The sequence below is a fragment of the Mytilus trossulus genome, chromosome 7, assembly GCF_036588685.1.
Source record: "Mytilus trossulus isolate FHL-02 chromosome 7, PNRI_Mtr1.1.1.hap1, whole genome shotgun sequence".
Taxonomy (NCBI): domain Eukaryota; kingdom Metazoa; phylum Mollusca; class Bivalvia; order Mytilida; family Mytilidae; genus Mytilus; species Mytilus trossulus.
The window spans coordinates 35,149,242-35,166,535 of NC_086379.1; the positions used below are offsets into that span (position 1 = coordinate 35,149,242).

Genomic DNA, 17,294 nt, shown 5'->3' on the forward strand with positions numbered 1-17,294 from the left:
CTAAAATAAACTTCGAACAATTGTTCATTTATTTTAAGCAACTTCTTACACACATACATATAAATCAACTAACTAATAAGTGTTCAATGAATCGATATGAATGAATATTTGACCTCACCAATTTGAAATGAATTAAAATTTCCTTATCTACATTCTGTTTTGAAAAAAAAATAAAAGGATTCCGAAAATCTTATTTCAGAGGTTAATTCAATGTCTATTGGCCACGTTTCTTTTGTTTGTTGGATCTATACAAACTGAAAGGACCTCACAGTGGGATCAATGTGGCTGTAAATGGAGGAATTGGGGAGCATGGAGTACTTGTGATAGCGAATGTAATGGTGAACGCAGTCGGTCAAAAAAAGTACGGATGTATACACATGAGCCCGGGTGTACCTTCGGTTTCACAACTTGCGCAACAAAAGGCAGTGGATGGGACTACTCGAGATGTAATACATTTTGTCACAATGGAGGAACATCAAATAGCTACTCGTGTAGCTGTGTAACAGGATTTTATGGAGATTGCTGTGGATTTCGTAATGATATAAAACATTCTATGTCTCAATTCATATTTCTAGTGAATAAACTTCTAAAATTTTAATAACAGCTTCCATAAATTTCAAAAAATCATTATGTTTGGAATAGCAGTATCAACCTATGCATGCTGTGAACTGATAGTAGATCTACTTGCAGTACTTTAGCTATCGGCTGATTAATTAGTCTTATGCAAGTTGATGAGACATTTCGTTAAGATTGGTTTTTTTTTCTTAATTTCAATCTTAGGAAACTACATGTCCATGAATGGACTCGAAATGCTTGATTATTTATCATGAAAACACTCTTTTTTCAAACATATTTAGAAATAAATATATACAAGTAAACAAGATTAGAATAATATCCTATATATAAAAGGAGTTTGCCTGTTCAAAATTTATCAATTATAATTTTTTATAAAAAAATAGTTTCATCAATCAAACAGTCGATCGGTCAACAATCAACTCAATCAATAGATAAATGCTGCAACAAAAACATAAAAAAATCAGGATAATTGCTTATAGAGATTTAACGTTAGAAGTTCAAAGGATGAATTTGAATAGCAAGAACAGTACACAAAGCTCCTTTATCATATCAGTAAAAGATAGGCGAAAGATTTTAAAGTGATATTCAACTCACAAATCAAGAATAAACTGATACCATCATATCAAAATACACAAAACAACATAAAGAAAAAATATATAGTTTTCTAAACAACAGAAAAAAACAACACGAACGCTTAAAAGTCCGGTGATGATCTCGGCGGGTAAGTACATCCTGCCACCACACGTGAAACATGTCGGTATGATCATGTTGTAAGTACAAATTCTGTCAGTTTCCGGGAAAAGAGTACAGAATTGATGTTTTGACAATTTGACTATTTGAACATACCCGTATAAATTACTTCTATAGAGATAATATTTCACGACGGTCATCCAACTCCGTAGATGGCGTCTAAACTATTATTTGGTACATGTTTCTAATGAATTCAATGTTTGATGACCGCAAGGTCGCACCTATCCCCTCGAACTGAAAATAAAGGATACAACAGACACAATTAAGTATACCTTATATATTGATTTTCATTTGGAAACTGACGATGAAGTCTGTTGAGGACAAAACGTTTCGTAAAACACATTATTTTAAATTCACAACTTAAACTTTCCATTTTATGTATTAACATTTCTGCAGCGCCTGCATACGGAGCATTTATATCCCAGCTGAGACGACCTTCCAGAGCTGCTCGCATTATCTGTTATGATTCCCTCCAGAGAGTTGCTGCTTACAAAGAAGCTATCTAATCAGAAGTTCTAAGTGGTGAAGTTGAGATCATTCCATCGAAAATTTTCTAGACGCCAACACGAGGATCTGTGTTTTACAGAAGACGACGGATCTGGATACGTTCAAATTGTTGCAAACATCATTCCTTTTTCTTATTCTCGAATGTGACCGTAGACTTATCATTCGGTCTGTTTTAACACGTGTTATATACTAGTAGTCAATCCGGCTAATGCCGCATGTGGAGCGTAATATTTCTTACCTTCCAGAGTATCTGATGTCTTTCCCGGTTTTTGTAGAGGTTTGTGCTTGTACGTCTCTAGATTTATAAGTTGTGTTTTTTCCCCATTAGCTTTTGTTAGCTCATTTTCACCTTATGCGTTTGAATATCTCATTATTATCTTTCGACTCTCTCTTATGCAGTGGTTTGTTTTTATAACAATTGTTGAATGACAAGATAAAACAAGGAAAATACAGCTTGATGTATATTACAGAGGTAAACTGTGGAGATCCTGGATCTATATCAAATGGCAGAGTAAATAGAGGTACATTTACGTATGGAATTACAGTAAGATACACCTGTAACAGTGGATATCTGTTGGTGGGCGGATCATCTAGTAGAACATGCGGAATCCGTGCATTTTGGAGTGGAAGAAAACCACGATGTGCATGTGAGTGAAGTTAAACGTGGTACAATGTTAAATATAACCTTTATCGACCTCTTGCACTTTTGGTAAAACTAAACGTCATATTGCACATATTTGGCCCTCTATTATAGGATTCTTACATCGCAAGAAAGATATTTGGAAGTTTACACACGACTTTCAACAATAAATGGATGCATATAATTTATTTCAAGACCACAATGACACAAGTCTAACAATGTTAAGTGTAAAACTGAACTGGTATTTCTAATATTTTGTTGCAAATTAATTAAGATTGAGAAAGGAAATGGGGAATGTGTCAAAGCGACAACAACCCGACCATAGAGTAGACAACAGCCGAAGGCCACCAATGGGTCTTCAATGTAGCTAGAAACTCCCGCACCCGGAGGCGTCCTTCAGCTGGCCCTTTAAAAAATATGTATACTAGTACAGTGATAATGGACGTCATACTAAACTCCGAATTATACACAAGAAACTAAAATAAAAAATCATACAAGACTAACAAAGGACAGAGGCTCCTGACTTTGGACAGGCGCACAATTGCGGCGGGGTTAAACATGTTTATGTGAGCTCAACCCTCCCCTTATACCTCTAGCAAATGTAGAAAAGTAAACGCATAACAATACGCACATTAAAATTCAGTTCAAGAAAAGTCCGAGTCAGATGTCAGAAGATGTAGCAAACGAAAACAAATAAAATGACAATAAAACATTAATAACAACAGACTACTAGCAGTTAACTGACATGCCAGCTCCAGACCTCAATTAAACTGATTGAAAGATTATGTCTTCATCATATGAATATCAGGCACAATCCCTCCCGTAAGGGATTTAGTATCATACTATCATAAACTATATGAGAAGAACATAACCCGTTGTTATGCCAACAACTGTTTTTTAAATAAATGTGTTTAGTTCCGAAGCAAAGACCCTATAAGTGAATCAATATAAAAGCCAAATATGCAATCTTTAATGACCTGACAACAGTATCGTAACTATATCCCTTCTTAATAAGTCAGTTTAAAGGTTTTGTAAGCTTTTGAGGTGAATACTGACATTTTTGTGCTTTGTAAAGAATACTACAATAAAAGATTGGATGTGAAATACCTGAACGTTTAAGATGTCTGCATGTTGAGTTATATTTAATTGTATTTTTATATTTATCACTACATTTCAATATATAAATGGCAAATTAAAAAAAGACAATATGTTGTTATAAAAAAAAAATACACAAAGTACAACATTTGAAATAAGAAACTCAGACAGTCACATATATCATTCGTGTATGGCGAAAAGTAATTGAATAAAAATATCAAAAGTGCATATATACACTGAACAATGTCAGCTTTCTTTGTCTAATTTGCTTAGAGAAAGTAGATACTGCATATCATTGGCCATTAAATTCGCTGTTGTGATCTGTTTTGCAGCAACATAAAAACCTTTGATTTTTCTACGCTATACACTACTATTCCCCATGCTCAGTTGAAAGATTGACTTCACCATCTCATAAAACAGAGCGTTTTCTATAAAAATGGGAATCGTAGATACAAATTTCTTGTTTTGGGATACAATAATTCATATTTTGTAAAGAATCACACTGACTCTTTCAGAAAATATACTGAAGATGATATTATTAAAATGCTGGACTTTTTGATCGACAATATATTTGTTGAGTTTGGAGGATTTATATTTCAACAGACAGTCGGTATTCCAATGGGTACTAATTGTGCACCCCTGCTGGCTGATTTGTTTTTGTATTCGTATGAAGCAGAATTTATTCAGAACCTTCTAAAAGACAAAAAGAAAAAGCACCTTGCGAAATTCTTTAATTTTACTTTCCGATATATTGATGATGTTTTATCATTGAACAACCCATACTTCAGCCAATACTTACATCTCATATATCCTAGTGAACTTGAAATTAAGGATACTACTGATACTGATACTAGAAGGACTGCTTCATACCTTGATCTTTTCCTAAATATTGACGTAGATGGACGACTTCACACGAAAATCTATGATAAACGGGACGATTTCAACTTCCCAATTATCAATTTCCCATTTCTTAGCAGTAACATACCCTCTGCCCCTTCGTATGGTGTTTACATATCACAATTGATACGTTATTCACGTGCTTGTTCACACTATACGGACTTCATATACAGGAGTGTGCTCCTTACGCAGAAACTGCTCCAACAAAGTTATGAGGAGGACAGATTAAAATTGACACTTCGTAAATTTTATGGACACCATCACGAATTGGTGGATCCATATGATGTCTCTTTAACCAAACTAGCTAAGGACATTTTTACCACATGGTAGATTGTGGTTTGTCATTATGTCGTCTTATCTTTTAATTACCAAACGTGACTTATTCCCGATTGTGACTGTTTTGCTGTATGTGAATTCGTATTACTATAAGACGTGTTTCTGTACTTGGTTATCCCAAATTCATGTATTTAGTTTATATGTTTAATGTTATATTTGTAATTCTCATCTTCTCATTTCGTCAAATGTGTTGACGTCTATTTATTATATTTAGGTGTTACGGATAGAAAAATTAATCACCGCCTTTATTAATTATATTTAATTTTGTACGATTAATTACGTTTGAAGTTGGATTCATAACAAACTGGACATATATATATTACAGTTAATTGCTATTAATAAGTATTGCAATATGCATTTGGTTTTAATGAATTATCAGTATTTAGTTTTAATATAATCTTAAAGCAATCCTAATTCTAGCTCACTTTTAAATTATAGTTTTTCATAGTTATCAAAAGTACCAGGATTCATGGGTGACGTCATGCTGTTTCTGAATTCTATAAATTAAAATGTAGCATAACGTTTGCCTTTTCGCCATCGTATGTGACGTCATTTTTTTAATTGCGTTAACGCCTGGACTGATTCTGGTGTGTCTATGCTGTATTGAACTTGGCATCATGTATTCGGGTTTAGTTTTCTGTAATAAGTTAATACTTTAGTTTCATTATGAATATATCTTTCACATTCATTTGTTAAAATTTACTGTTTGCAATAGCATGAATCGTTCTATATAATAGTGTTCTTATCCCGGGCATAATACAATGCCGTATTTAGCAAAACCTTTACAACTTTTGATCTTCAGTGCTGTACAACTTTGTACTTGTTTCACTTTCGATCTTGTATATCTGGGCGTTATGTATTCGGGTTTAGTTTTCTGTAATCAGTTTTCTGTAATTAGTTTTTACTTCAGTTTCATTATGTATATCTCTTTCATATTCATTTGTTAAAATTTACTGTTTGCAATATTGTGAATTGTTTTATATAATATGAATGTTCTTATCCTGGGCATACAAACAATGCCGTATTTGGCAAAACCTTTTCAACTTTTGATCTTCAGTGCTGTACAATTTTGTATTTTTTTCGTCACTGGTGAGTCTCGTGTGGACTAGACGCGTTTTTGGCGTATTGAATTTTAAACCTGATGCTTTTTGTTATCTATTAATCATGCTTTTCTTTGTCTAATATGTTCTGCTTTTTATTTGTATTGTAGTCCTGTAATATTTTGTTTTCATTTAATGTTATATTTAACTGTGCCATTAAAGTGCGAGGTTTGGCATGCCTTAAAACCAGGTTCAACCCACCACTTTTATTCCCCTTTAAAAGTGTCCTGTACCAAGTCAGGAAGATGGCCATTGTTATAATATTGTTCGTTTCTGTGTGTGTGTTGCATTTTAACGTTGAGTCGTTTCTGTTTTCTCTTATTTTTGAGATAAGACGTGGCACGGTACTTGTCTATCCCATATTCATGTATTTGGTTTTGATGTTATATTTGTTATTCTCGTGGTGTATTGTCTGTTGCTTGGTCCGTTTCTGTGTGCTGTTGCGTTTCGGTGTTGTGTCGTTGTTCTCCTCTTATATTTAATGCGTTTCCCTCGGTTTTGGTTTGTTGCCCCGATTTTGTTTTTTGTCTATGGATTTATGAGTTTTGAACAGCGGTATACTACTGTTGCCTTTATTTATTTCAGATTATAATTCCTGTGCTAGTGGTCCATGCAAGAATGGAGCAACTTGTACAAACATACCTGATCATTATCAATGTACATGTACTTATGATTGGTCTGGTAAAAACTGTGATGTTGGTAGGAATATAATAATAAAACTGGATATATTTTTTATTTCTCTGTATAGATATAACTCATAGATATTATTAAATATGCATTTAAGGGATAACAGCATTTACAAAAGGATTCAATAGTACAAGAAAACACGCCAATCACCAGGCCACTGTTTCACAAAGCCTTCTTAACTTACGATCATCGTATCAGTTTACGATCGGTTTACGTGTGGTTCTACGTTCCCGTTACGTGTGTTTCACAAAGGCATCGTAAAGAACTACTAAGTTGATCGCAAATTACGTCCTGTGTATCATCGTAAGTGTATCGTAAACCGAGAAGAGTGCTTTCTTTCACGTCCACACTTTTATCGAGTATGGCATAATAAACCTTTTTTTAAATGATTATTATGGATGGCGAATTATGGCGATATTTTTATATCAACATTAATACAACTAAAGAATTTTAGTCCGTTTTCAATATTAATTCAAGATATATGACGCTTACAGTCATAGGACAAAAGTGAGTTCCCACTCAAAAAATGTTCTATTATTTCAACTAAAATCGGTATTTTTCAAAAAATAATACCAAGTCTATGAGTGTTTTTTATAAAATAGATACCATAAGATGCAGAAATGTCTGAAGTTTAATTGTTTATTTGGCCATATTTTTAGTGAGGTTCTTTTTCATTATTCAATGGGTTAAACACAAATGCAGTTTTTTACGATTTTAATTTGGTTAGAATACATAGCAAAATTAGCCGTGAGTCAAGCAATATTTTTCTTTGTGTTCACCTCTTCAGTAATAATACATATATTAACAACACTGTGTACCAATATTCTTTTTGGAGACAAAAACAGTCAAATATATTAAACGAAACTATCCGACACAGTGAGGGTCTAGATTAGTGGCAACGAGGGGGGGGGGGGGGGGGTTGCATTTCTTTGTTCTTTAATTCTTTTAGCCATTCTTATCTTTTCAGCATTAAAAAATATTAGCACAAAGAAATGCACCCCCTCGTTGCCACTAATACCCTCACTGTGTTGGATAGTTTCGTTTGATATATTTGACTGTGTGTGTCTCCAAAAAGAATATTGATAGCCCAATATAGAAAAAATGCTTATCAATAAAGTCGTTTTGGCGGATTTTAAAATGTATTTAACTTTTATTCGTAGTGAAAGAAAAATAGGTTTTCCCCAACCCCCAAAAAATCAAAAACAATGTCATCCGTCTTCGAGCATTCGTCTTCCAGATCTATAAAATATATTGGTTTTTTTTTTTGTTTTTTGTTTTTTTAAATTGGAATGAATTATGGATCTCTCAAATATGAAACCGAAGACGTAGGAATCATTCCGGCGAAAGAGACGTTCCTTAAAATTATCCATAAATTTTGAAATTATAAAGAAACTAAGGTTTCAACTCCATTAGACAAAGTTGATCTTCGTCTGCATGATTTGGCTATTTATTAGGTTATGTTTGGTCTGATAGCTCTTCAACTGCTTCTGTTCTTTGTGTGCATGCTTCGTTCTAAAAATCGAGAATTATAGCTCTTTTATTGTATGACTAGTTGTTGTATGTTTTTTTCAGCTGTACATTGCTTTTTGTTGTCAATGGTTATTTTTGTCGGAACTCTTTCACGAAATTTCATTGTTGTAATAATTAATGACACAATGTAGGAAAAGGATGTAAGGTTAACTAAGTCTGCAATGGTAGACGAAAATACCGATGCTTATTAATGAACTTAATTTGCATTGCTAAAATAATTGAACCAGTTCTTATAAGGACTAGTTCAACATTTCATTCCAAATGATATACGTATATCAATATTTAATTTGGTATGCAGAAAACACAGAGTTTAGTTATTGTGTTAATCAACTTTACTTTATATTCTCTCTTTTTTTTTTGGGGGGGGGAGGGGGAGAGGGGCATTATTCTCTATTCTGAAAACCTCATTCACAACCTCATATATCTTGTGTTATTTCAAATAAATATCTGATATGCAAGCGCCTATTAGCGGGATAGGATGCTTAATACTATAAGAGTATCCACAAAGAGAGTTTTTGTGGTCTCTTTTAAAAGAGTGCATGAGAATATTATGCTACAACCAAACAACTAAAAGGGTTTCCTACTAAGTATATAAAAGCTAAAGAATATGCAAAGCATGTAATTTTTACGACGCAGGAGTTCGGGCTAAAGGGTTCCCAACCGTGACTATTAAATAATATATACCGATTTGATTGGCCAATAACTGTTTTAACACACGACGCCATCAATTTACGTGAATATTTTGGAAATATACAGACGATATTCTGCAATCCACGGCTCCTAGGAAAGTTTTTTGTAGTGTAACGAAAAGCGGGAAATACGCGTTTCTGTAGTTAAAAATTGGTAATTTTAAATTATTAACTTTTTTTTACATTTAGGCTTCTTCCTTTTTTTTCCTAAATTGTTACATTATTTGGAGAATTGCGATTTAATGTTATTTTTTTGTATCATTTCTATCAATTTTTATTTTTATATTAAAACCAGAAATTGACCTGTTGTCTCACAAGGAAACAGCTGTTTTGACATTTTTTCTAGAAAAGTTCCTAAATATTCTAAAAACTTTGCAACCACATTATTTCTTCAATTAAGTGAGCAATATTGAATTTCATGCTAAATACAGGAGCTTACCAGAATAAATTAACGCGACCTATTAAAATAGTCAAGGCAATAAGTTTGTATTCCAATTACAATTGAACTTTTTATATCAATTCGAGATTTATGTCATGATGATCTGTAATATATTTATTTGTATTAAAACTTGACCAACTTCTTAAAATCTGGCAGACCGTACGCGAACAGTCCGACGTATGCGTATTTTGAAAAAGTACGCATACGGTGTGGAACATAGATGTTGAAAACTCTACTATACTATGTTGTCTACTGGATGTCCTTAGTTTGTCTTTGTCATTTACGTATAACCTACATTTCCAACAGTTTTGTATAGCTAAAACGGCTATTGTGTATAGAATAATTGTCTTTCTTTCCCTAAATAATATGCATAAAAGAAGATGGACCGAGGAGAGATGTGCACAGGCACTTGTTTCGATCTAACAATGGGAAGGTCAACAATCCATATATATATTACATATTGATAGTCGACCTTCCCATTGGTAGAAACAGGTGCATGTGGCAATGTCCCTAAATAAAAAATATATAAAGTAAACAGAAAAAAAGGCTTCACTTTTCAATCTTTAACTTCCATTCCCCCTTCCAATTTTTTTTCTACTGTATTAATTTTTTAAAAACTTGTCGCATCTACACAACGTCTTATTGATCTGCAGCTTACCCCTCCCCTATTAGTTTTTGTATATATGATCTACATTAAATTCGATCCAAAAATAGTCACTAGAAAGGCATACAGTAACATATCTAAATAGTTGCAATAAATTCCACGAAACTAATAACAGTCAGATATTTATTTCGATATTCTAATTAAAATACATTTCTTTTTTGGCCGAAATAACAAAAAAATAATTATTATCTGGTTTGACTGTGAACATGGTGAAACACTGATTTCAGATTTATATTGTACACATAAATTAAAAATGGGAATAAAGCATCCTTCTTTAAACGTTTTATCGATTACCACTGTGCCTGTAGTGATATAATTATAAATAGATTTCAGAACGCGGACGTGATAAAAAGCCTATTTATTAAATTGTTTTAAGACGTACGCCGGTAGGAAATAAGATGAGTAAACAATAATTAATACCTTAGATTTGCATTAAGTAAGTTGCTTGCATATACAAATAAACAAACGAAGAAAGACTTTAAGTGTAGTTCTATAATATTGAAGATCCTTCTTCGTCTTCTAACATTTGAGGCATCTTGACCAAGAATAAAGGACGCTGCAGCCATGTTAGATGGATTAATTCATTTTTGTAGAAAAAAAACGATGGAGTTACGACTGGGTATATAGCTGTAGTAAGTTACGCCAGGATTTATGCATTATTTACGATCATCTTAACTTACGACGGCTTTGTGAAACGGCTGTAAATCCTACGATTTATTTACGATGGACTTACGATGACACGTAGACTTTTTAAAAACCTCTGGGAAAACACACACAACGACAAGCAACAGCGGACAACCCATGAGCAAGCCTTGGTACAAATACAAATTGTTAAAAGAGGGACGGAAGATACCAAAGGGATAGTCAAACTCATAAATCTAAAACAAACTGACAACGCCATGGCTAAAAATGAAAAAGACAAACAGAAAAGAATAGTACACATGACACAACATAGAAAACTAAAGAATAAACAACACGAACCCCTCCAAAAACTAAGGGTGATCTCAGGTGCTCCGGAAGGGTAAACTATTTTAAACTATTTTATGAGCGCACTTTCATTATTCCCATTCCCCCGATTCAGAGGATATGTTGTATAAGAAACGACCAACAAAAATCCTACATAGCCTTGACCAGCTAAATATATATTGTTTTTATCAATTCAATAATGTTCTGAACAATTACATTTTATGCAGAGTTTATATTTGATCATTCCTTCTTTCCGTCGCATTACCTTGGATTTCATAGGTTTTTTTTCTGTCGCCACTTTTGTTCCGTTAGATGTCGATTAGATATTGGTATTTGAAATTAAACAGTTATTATGGTTTTGAAACTCACATTTTTAAATTGCAAACTTTTTCTTATGTGAGTTATCTTGCCGTTTACTATTGTGTGTTCGATATTAATGGTTTGTCGGTGAAAATCAAACATTTTAGTAGCCCGTAAATAAAATATAATAATTCATCTATATTCTAATCAATTACAATCCTTAGTCCTTATACAGGAAGTTACAGTTAATGCTAAAGCATTTGGGCTTGTTCATATCCAACTAAGTTAGACATCACGTGACTTTTGTGACGTATAAAAGCCGCCATTTTGTATTGTATTTCCCCATACAAAATGCATATATGCTTCAATAAAGTTTAATTTTCTCTTAAACCTGATCCGTTTTCTTAATTTTGCAAATCAATCCTTGATATTCAAACATATTTCTATCAAACAATGTTGGTCTTAACAGTTTAATTTTTGATTTAATTCGGTCAAATCGGAATCGTAAAACATGCACTTTTTCTCGTCATTTCTCCGTTGACTCAATGCTAAATTACCGATATACATGTCTACTTTTATAACAAATAAAGAAATTCTGTAAATAAAACACAAACTTTGCAAATCGATTAAGTATATTTAAACATATAGCTGGCGAAGAATAGTACTTAAAACAGTTTAATTTCAGGGCAAATTCGGTCAAACATCGAGTTAAAAAAGGGAATTTTCCGAGATTTTTCAAAATGGCGGCTGATGTATCCTATGAAAATGTTGCATCACATCAATGAATTCTATAGTAAGACTTTCCTAGATTATAACTATTTTTTTATAAAGAATCTCTGATGATTCTGTTATTTTCCTTTAGTGATATTTCAATATCCTTGATTTCAAAATCTCTTAATAAAAAAAAATATATTATTAAGTGTGACACGGGAAAATTTATTTTGACAGATATTCATCTAGGAGATACTGTTACCAGAAAATAGTTTCAATATCTATAATAAAAAATATTCTCTTCGTTTTTAAAGGTGTATCCAAGTATTCTGTATATTTTATCTTTCTTTAGAAATATATTTATACATTTCTTTTAAAACAAAAACATAAAAAAAATTCATCCTAAGAGAAATAAAAATAATGTCCAATTAATTTATAATATATTAATATTCTATACCTTCAAAATTTGATTCGTTGACCGAACAGGTGAAATCTAACTTGGATTATAATGTTACATCATAATATCTTGTCAGGTAGACGTGCAAACCAAAAGCAACCAGGTGACATTCAACATCCTGTCAGTGTGTATACATGTTTTACCAGAGTTTAAATTTTGTGATATACAAATGTTTTCATAAATGTACAAATCTTCCCGTGTCACATCAGAAGAAGTATGGTTCATAATAAACTTCAGGAAAATATGAATATTATGAAAATTTCTTTAAAAAAATATTTATTGCTTAAAAGGCATTCAAATATTTATATGTTTCTATAATTATTTCAAAGAAATATTCTGATTCAAATTTTAATTTAAATGAATTTCGATCATTGAATATGATTTTATTATTATTTATTTTTTAATTCAATATTTAAAGCTTAATCCAGGCAATGCATCGATATAAAGTTTAAATTGCGTAAAAAAAAGTTATTGTATACATTCCAACAGAGACGTATAATACGATTGGTCTGGTTTTAACAATATTGTATACCCGATAATATCTATCGACAGAGTTATCGGTCCTGAATAGGACTGATATAGTTGGGTATGCTTTGCAATTTCCGCAGAAACCGTAAAAGTAATCGACCTAATTTTGCCATCAAATTATTACTGAAAGCAACTAAGTGGTCCGGTTACTTTTAAGAGGGATTTTCTATTTCATATTCAAAATCTGTCATATTGTACGATTTCATCTTTACCATACACACAAGAAACTTGGTCTTTGCTATATGGTATACTGGTACATGATTTCATCATTTAGTTTTTTTTATAAGGTAGGGAGACAGATGATCTAATAGTAAAGGTAATACAAAAATGACCTTGGGAAGACAGACAGTTGCAATTTTTAAACCTTTTTCATGTAACAATAAGAAATTATTTGTTTATAGAATCAGTGAGAAGTAAAATGTAATATAAAATTGAAAATAACTGTTTAAACTGAAGCTGATCATGACTTTTATTTCACCATAAAATAGTAAAAGCTATTTGTTTTATTAATATGTACAGGACCAGATATTCTTTAGCACCGTTTTAACACGAAGGTTACAGTTTTGTCAAAAACATTTTGGGCATATATCTGTATAAAAACTGACTTTAACCTTATCCATCAAACATGAGGAACAAAGATATTCAATAGTTTTATGAACAATTGGTTCTAATTCTAATATATTTTGTTTGTACAGTTTAGTAACTTGTTGTTTGCATGATCTGACAACTCTTTCTTCTAGATATACATCCATCAGTAATGACAAATTGTTCTAGTGACAAATCTATAACAACAGCAGCACTTGAAAATCTAGTAAAATGGCAGATACCTTCATTCACTGATCCACATCATAATGCAGTCAAGGTTACATCAAACTACCCTTCAAATGAGTTCACATTTCCATGGGGAGATTTTAAGGTCAGCTATACAGCTATCAAACAAAAAACCGGTTTAAGTACAAACTGCTTATTCAGCATCAGTTTAAGGCGTAAGTATGTTTAATCATTTTTGGTGTATTTTTTATGATATCTTATTGAATTATAGATTATAAATGAATGCGTTTGTAGATGGAGAAGTTGCGAGTTAAGAGATGACAAACTCAATAGTTGTTTTCCGCCCATACCCTAATCTTTATAACTTTTTGTACTAACGTAAAGGTAGTGATTCAAGCATTCAGAGGTGCAGGTGTTTAATTCATATCTTAATCAATGTTTGATGTTATTCTTTTTATTGTATCAGGGTTCTTATAAATTTGGTATGTGGCAGACCACTGGAATATTATTTTAGATACATATGTATAGCAAAACTAAAATCGATTATATACATTATATCTTATCGTATGCTTTGTTATTGTACAGTTCTAAAACGCTAACCGTTATACATGTACATATAAACATAGGATATGCAGATAGATAAATTTAATGAAGAATTTTTGGTATATGTATGTACATGTACTGTACCAAGTCAAGAATATAACATTTGTCATCACGTTTTCGTTTAGATGTATGCTGACGTTCCTTTTAGAAGCAGTATGTGTTTCTGTTGTTCTGTTTTTCCCACTTATAGTTGATTTGTTTCCCTCATTTTTGATTAGTTTCATTTAAATCGATTTATGAAAATTGAACAGTGGTATACTACTATTGCCTTTATCTAACAGACATTAATTTAACAGATGCTTAGTAATTTCTCTGAATATTGTGTAACCACTTGAATATTAACAATGATTTAGAGTTAATACTCAGTTTTCCTTTCGCGATCGAAGAATATTTATTCAATTTTATATTCTAGCAAACCCATGTCCTACAATCAATGTTCCAGAGAACGGGGCGTTAATATGCAACAACTGGAAAACTGATTATGGACAGTTTTGTAGATTTTTATGTAAAGAATCTTACACAATTCCACGTGGTGTGATGATGGATCACTTTTATGTTTGTGGAGCTTCTGGAACATGGATGCCCTCAAATACAATACCCAATTGTTCAGGTAAAATATTACAATGAGACCATTTATTGACTATCTTAAGAACATTAAAATCTTTGTTTGTTTCAAACCTTTGCTAAATTAGTTGGTTGCATTAAAAATATTCATGTATGTTTATGTTGAATTTTAAAGAAAAATAAAAATTGATATAAAAGGGTCAAACCATAGGAATACGCATTGATTCCGTAGGTGCCTTTTCACTATCATATATCGAGGTACATGTAAATCTGCTAATGTAAAGTTTGAGAAATATATCTTAATAATAAAACATACTCTGAACTTTTCTATATTTTAAAGGATATACACATGTTGTATCTTTTTCATGTTTTATTTCAGTGACAACTACACATTTACATGCAGCTGGAGGATATGCTAATGGTCCAACGTATTCAAGTTGTACGGATGATCGAAGACAAATGCAGGAGTATTACATAGATAAACTCAGCCAATCTCATTTCAGACAATTTTGTAAAAAGTTTCAAAAAGAATGTATTCCTGAAAATGTGTCAGTTAAGTGTTAAACGACGGTTTGGAATATACGTCCTCTTATTTTTTTGACTTTGTTCAAAATTCATATATAATCATGTAATTGTACTTATTCTATGTTAGCCAATTATTTACAAAATGTAAATCTGTTTTCATACTGATACATTAATAAGCAGTTCAACGTTTTATTCGAAATGCTGGATATCGTAAACTTCATAAAAGGAACCTTCGAGAAAAAGAAGTTACAATATATCATATTTAACGTTTTCGCATTTTTTTTTATTTGAGAAAACCCACAATAGTTAATCTAAAGATAAAAAAAAGCAAAAATATTTTAGGGTACAGATTTACCCCCAAAATGCATACTTATGAACTAGCACAACAAAAAACAATCCCAGGTAGTACTACAACCATCATTGTATATTTTATGTAAATCATGTAAAAGCTCATGCGACAGTGTTATAAGTCTCTCTTGAAGTTTTGGGTTAGATCATATGAAAATGAGGAGATCTAAATTAATTATCATAAAGACAACTGTCCAACAGAGTTCAAATGAAGTAAATTCAGGCAATTATAGTCATGAAAACACTGTAAAATTAATTTTAGCTTGCGTGTAGAAGCATGCTCGCTATTAAGATTTCAATCATTTTATAATATTAGTCTTGACAATTAAGATACTCATACCTTTTACTTACTGTGGATTCATTCAGATGAGGTCGGTTTCTTGTTATTTTATTTTTCATAATTTTTCGTTGGATACAAATTTCGTGGATTTCATTGTAATTCGGCAATCACGAATTCATATATAAAACGAATTACATATTTTGTATAGGAATTCATGCAAACTTGTAAAAAACAGGAAATTTAATATCCACTAATATGAAAGTTTTCACCAATCAACGAACTTTGGTACCCACGAACATAAATGAATTCACAGTACTAGATACTTTATTATGAGTAATAAGGAGTAAGCTTCTGCATCAGATTGTCTTGTAAATCTTGAAATATTACTTGTAAATATATATGAAAAAACTAAGCAGAAAACCAAACCTATAGTTCGCCAGACAGGCATTTGTCTAAGAAAAAGTCAACAGTGGCGTTCAAATATAATGTTGAACGGCCAAATAAAGTATGATGTTGGAGAGCATAAACTTAATTAAGGACCAACATTTCTGAACATTTTTGACAAACACAGCTATTATAAACAAAGACACGAAGAGTGTGCCAATGAGATAACTCTCTACCCTTTTTTCACATCATATAAAAAGTTAACAATCATAGGACAAAATAAGGCCTTCAACACGGAGCATTGGTTCCCACCGAACAGCAAGCAAGGACCCCGAAATGACAAAATTGATGTAAAACAATTCAAACGAAGCTTAATATACATGCTTGGGTAGAAAATCCTTTGTTTTTTTTAACAATCCTAAGATATACAGGTAAGACCCTTTTATTAATAATTTATGTCAACAAAAAGGTTTGACTACTAGGCTGTTGGTATCCATGGGGAAAACGACGTCCACCAGTTGTGGCATTGATCCTCCAGTCATTATAAGTACGAATCGATAATTATACTGTAACTCTTTATTTAAGTATTACTTTGTGAGCATGTAAAACACATTTCCATTTAATGACTTAGTTTCCCTAATACATGTAATCAGTATGCGATAACTTATTGGATGCCATTTAAACAACTCTCGAATATAACATTCATATTTATTTCTTCATCATCTTATTTACCTCTGTTTCCCGGACAGTTATACAAAATTGTGACTTCGAAAGGTAAAAGGATAACAAAACTGGATAACATAATGAAGCTGCTATGAAATATTTAGGAACCGAAATTGCCGACGAGAAAACGAACTGAGATTCATCAATAAATTAAATAAATTTACAGGTTTAAAATCACGTTTAATAACATCACGTAGGACTGCACTGAACATTTTTACAAATGC

At 32.0% G+C, this 17,294-nt stretch overlaps 1 protein-coding gene across 1 annotated transcript; it reads left to right on the forward strand.

Annotated features, from left to right (window-relative positions):
- Positions 1-204: 204 nt before the first annotated feature.
- LOC134726981 (neurogenic locus notch homolog protein 2-like) lies at positions 205-15,653 on the forward strand. Its single transcript, XM_063591375.1, has 6 exons — positions 205-533; positions 2,304-2,480; positions 6,487-6,600; positions 13,613-13,858; positions 14,659-14,856; positions 15,190-15,653. The coding sequence occupies exons 1-6, from the start codon at positions 368-370 to the stop codon at positions 15,372-15,374; spliced, it is 1,086 nt and encodes a 361-aa protein (XP_063447445.1). The 5' UTR covers positions 205-367; the 3' UTR covers positions 15,375-15,653.
- The last annotated feature ends 1,641 nt before the right edge of the window (positions 15,654-17,294 follow it).

Coding starts and splice junctions, on each gene's coding strand:
- LOC134726981 (XM_063591375.1), top strand. CDS start 368: ATGTATACACATGAGCCCGGGTGTACCTTCGGTTTCACAACTTGCGCA. Junction 534..2,303: donor TGGAGATTGCTGTGGATTTC/GTAATGATATAA, acceptor TGTATATTACAG/AGGTAAACTGTGGAGATCCT. Junction 6,601..13,612: donor TGGTAAAAACTGTGATGTTG/GTAGGAATATAA, acceptor TCTTTCTTCTAG/ATATACATCCATCAGTAATG.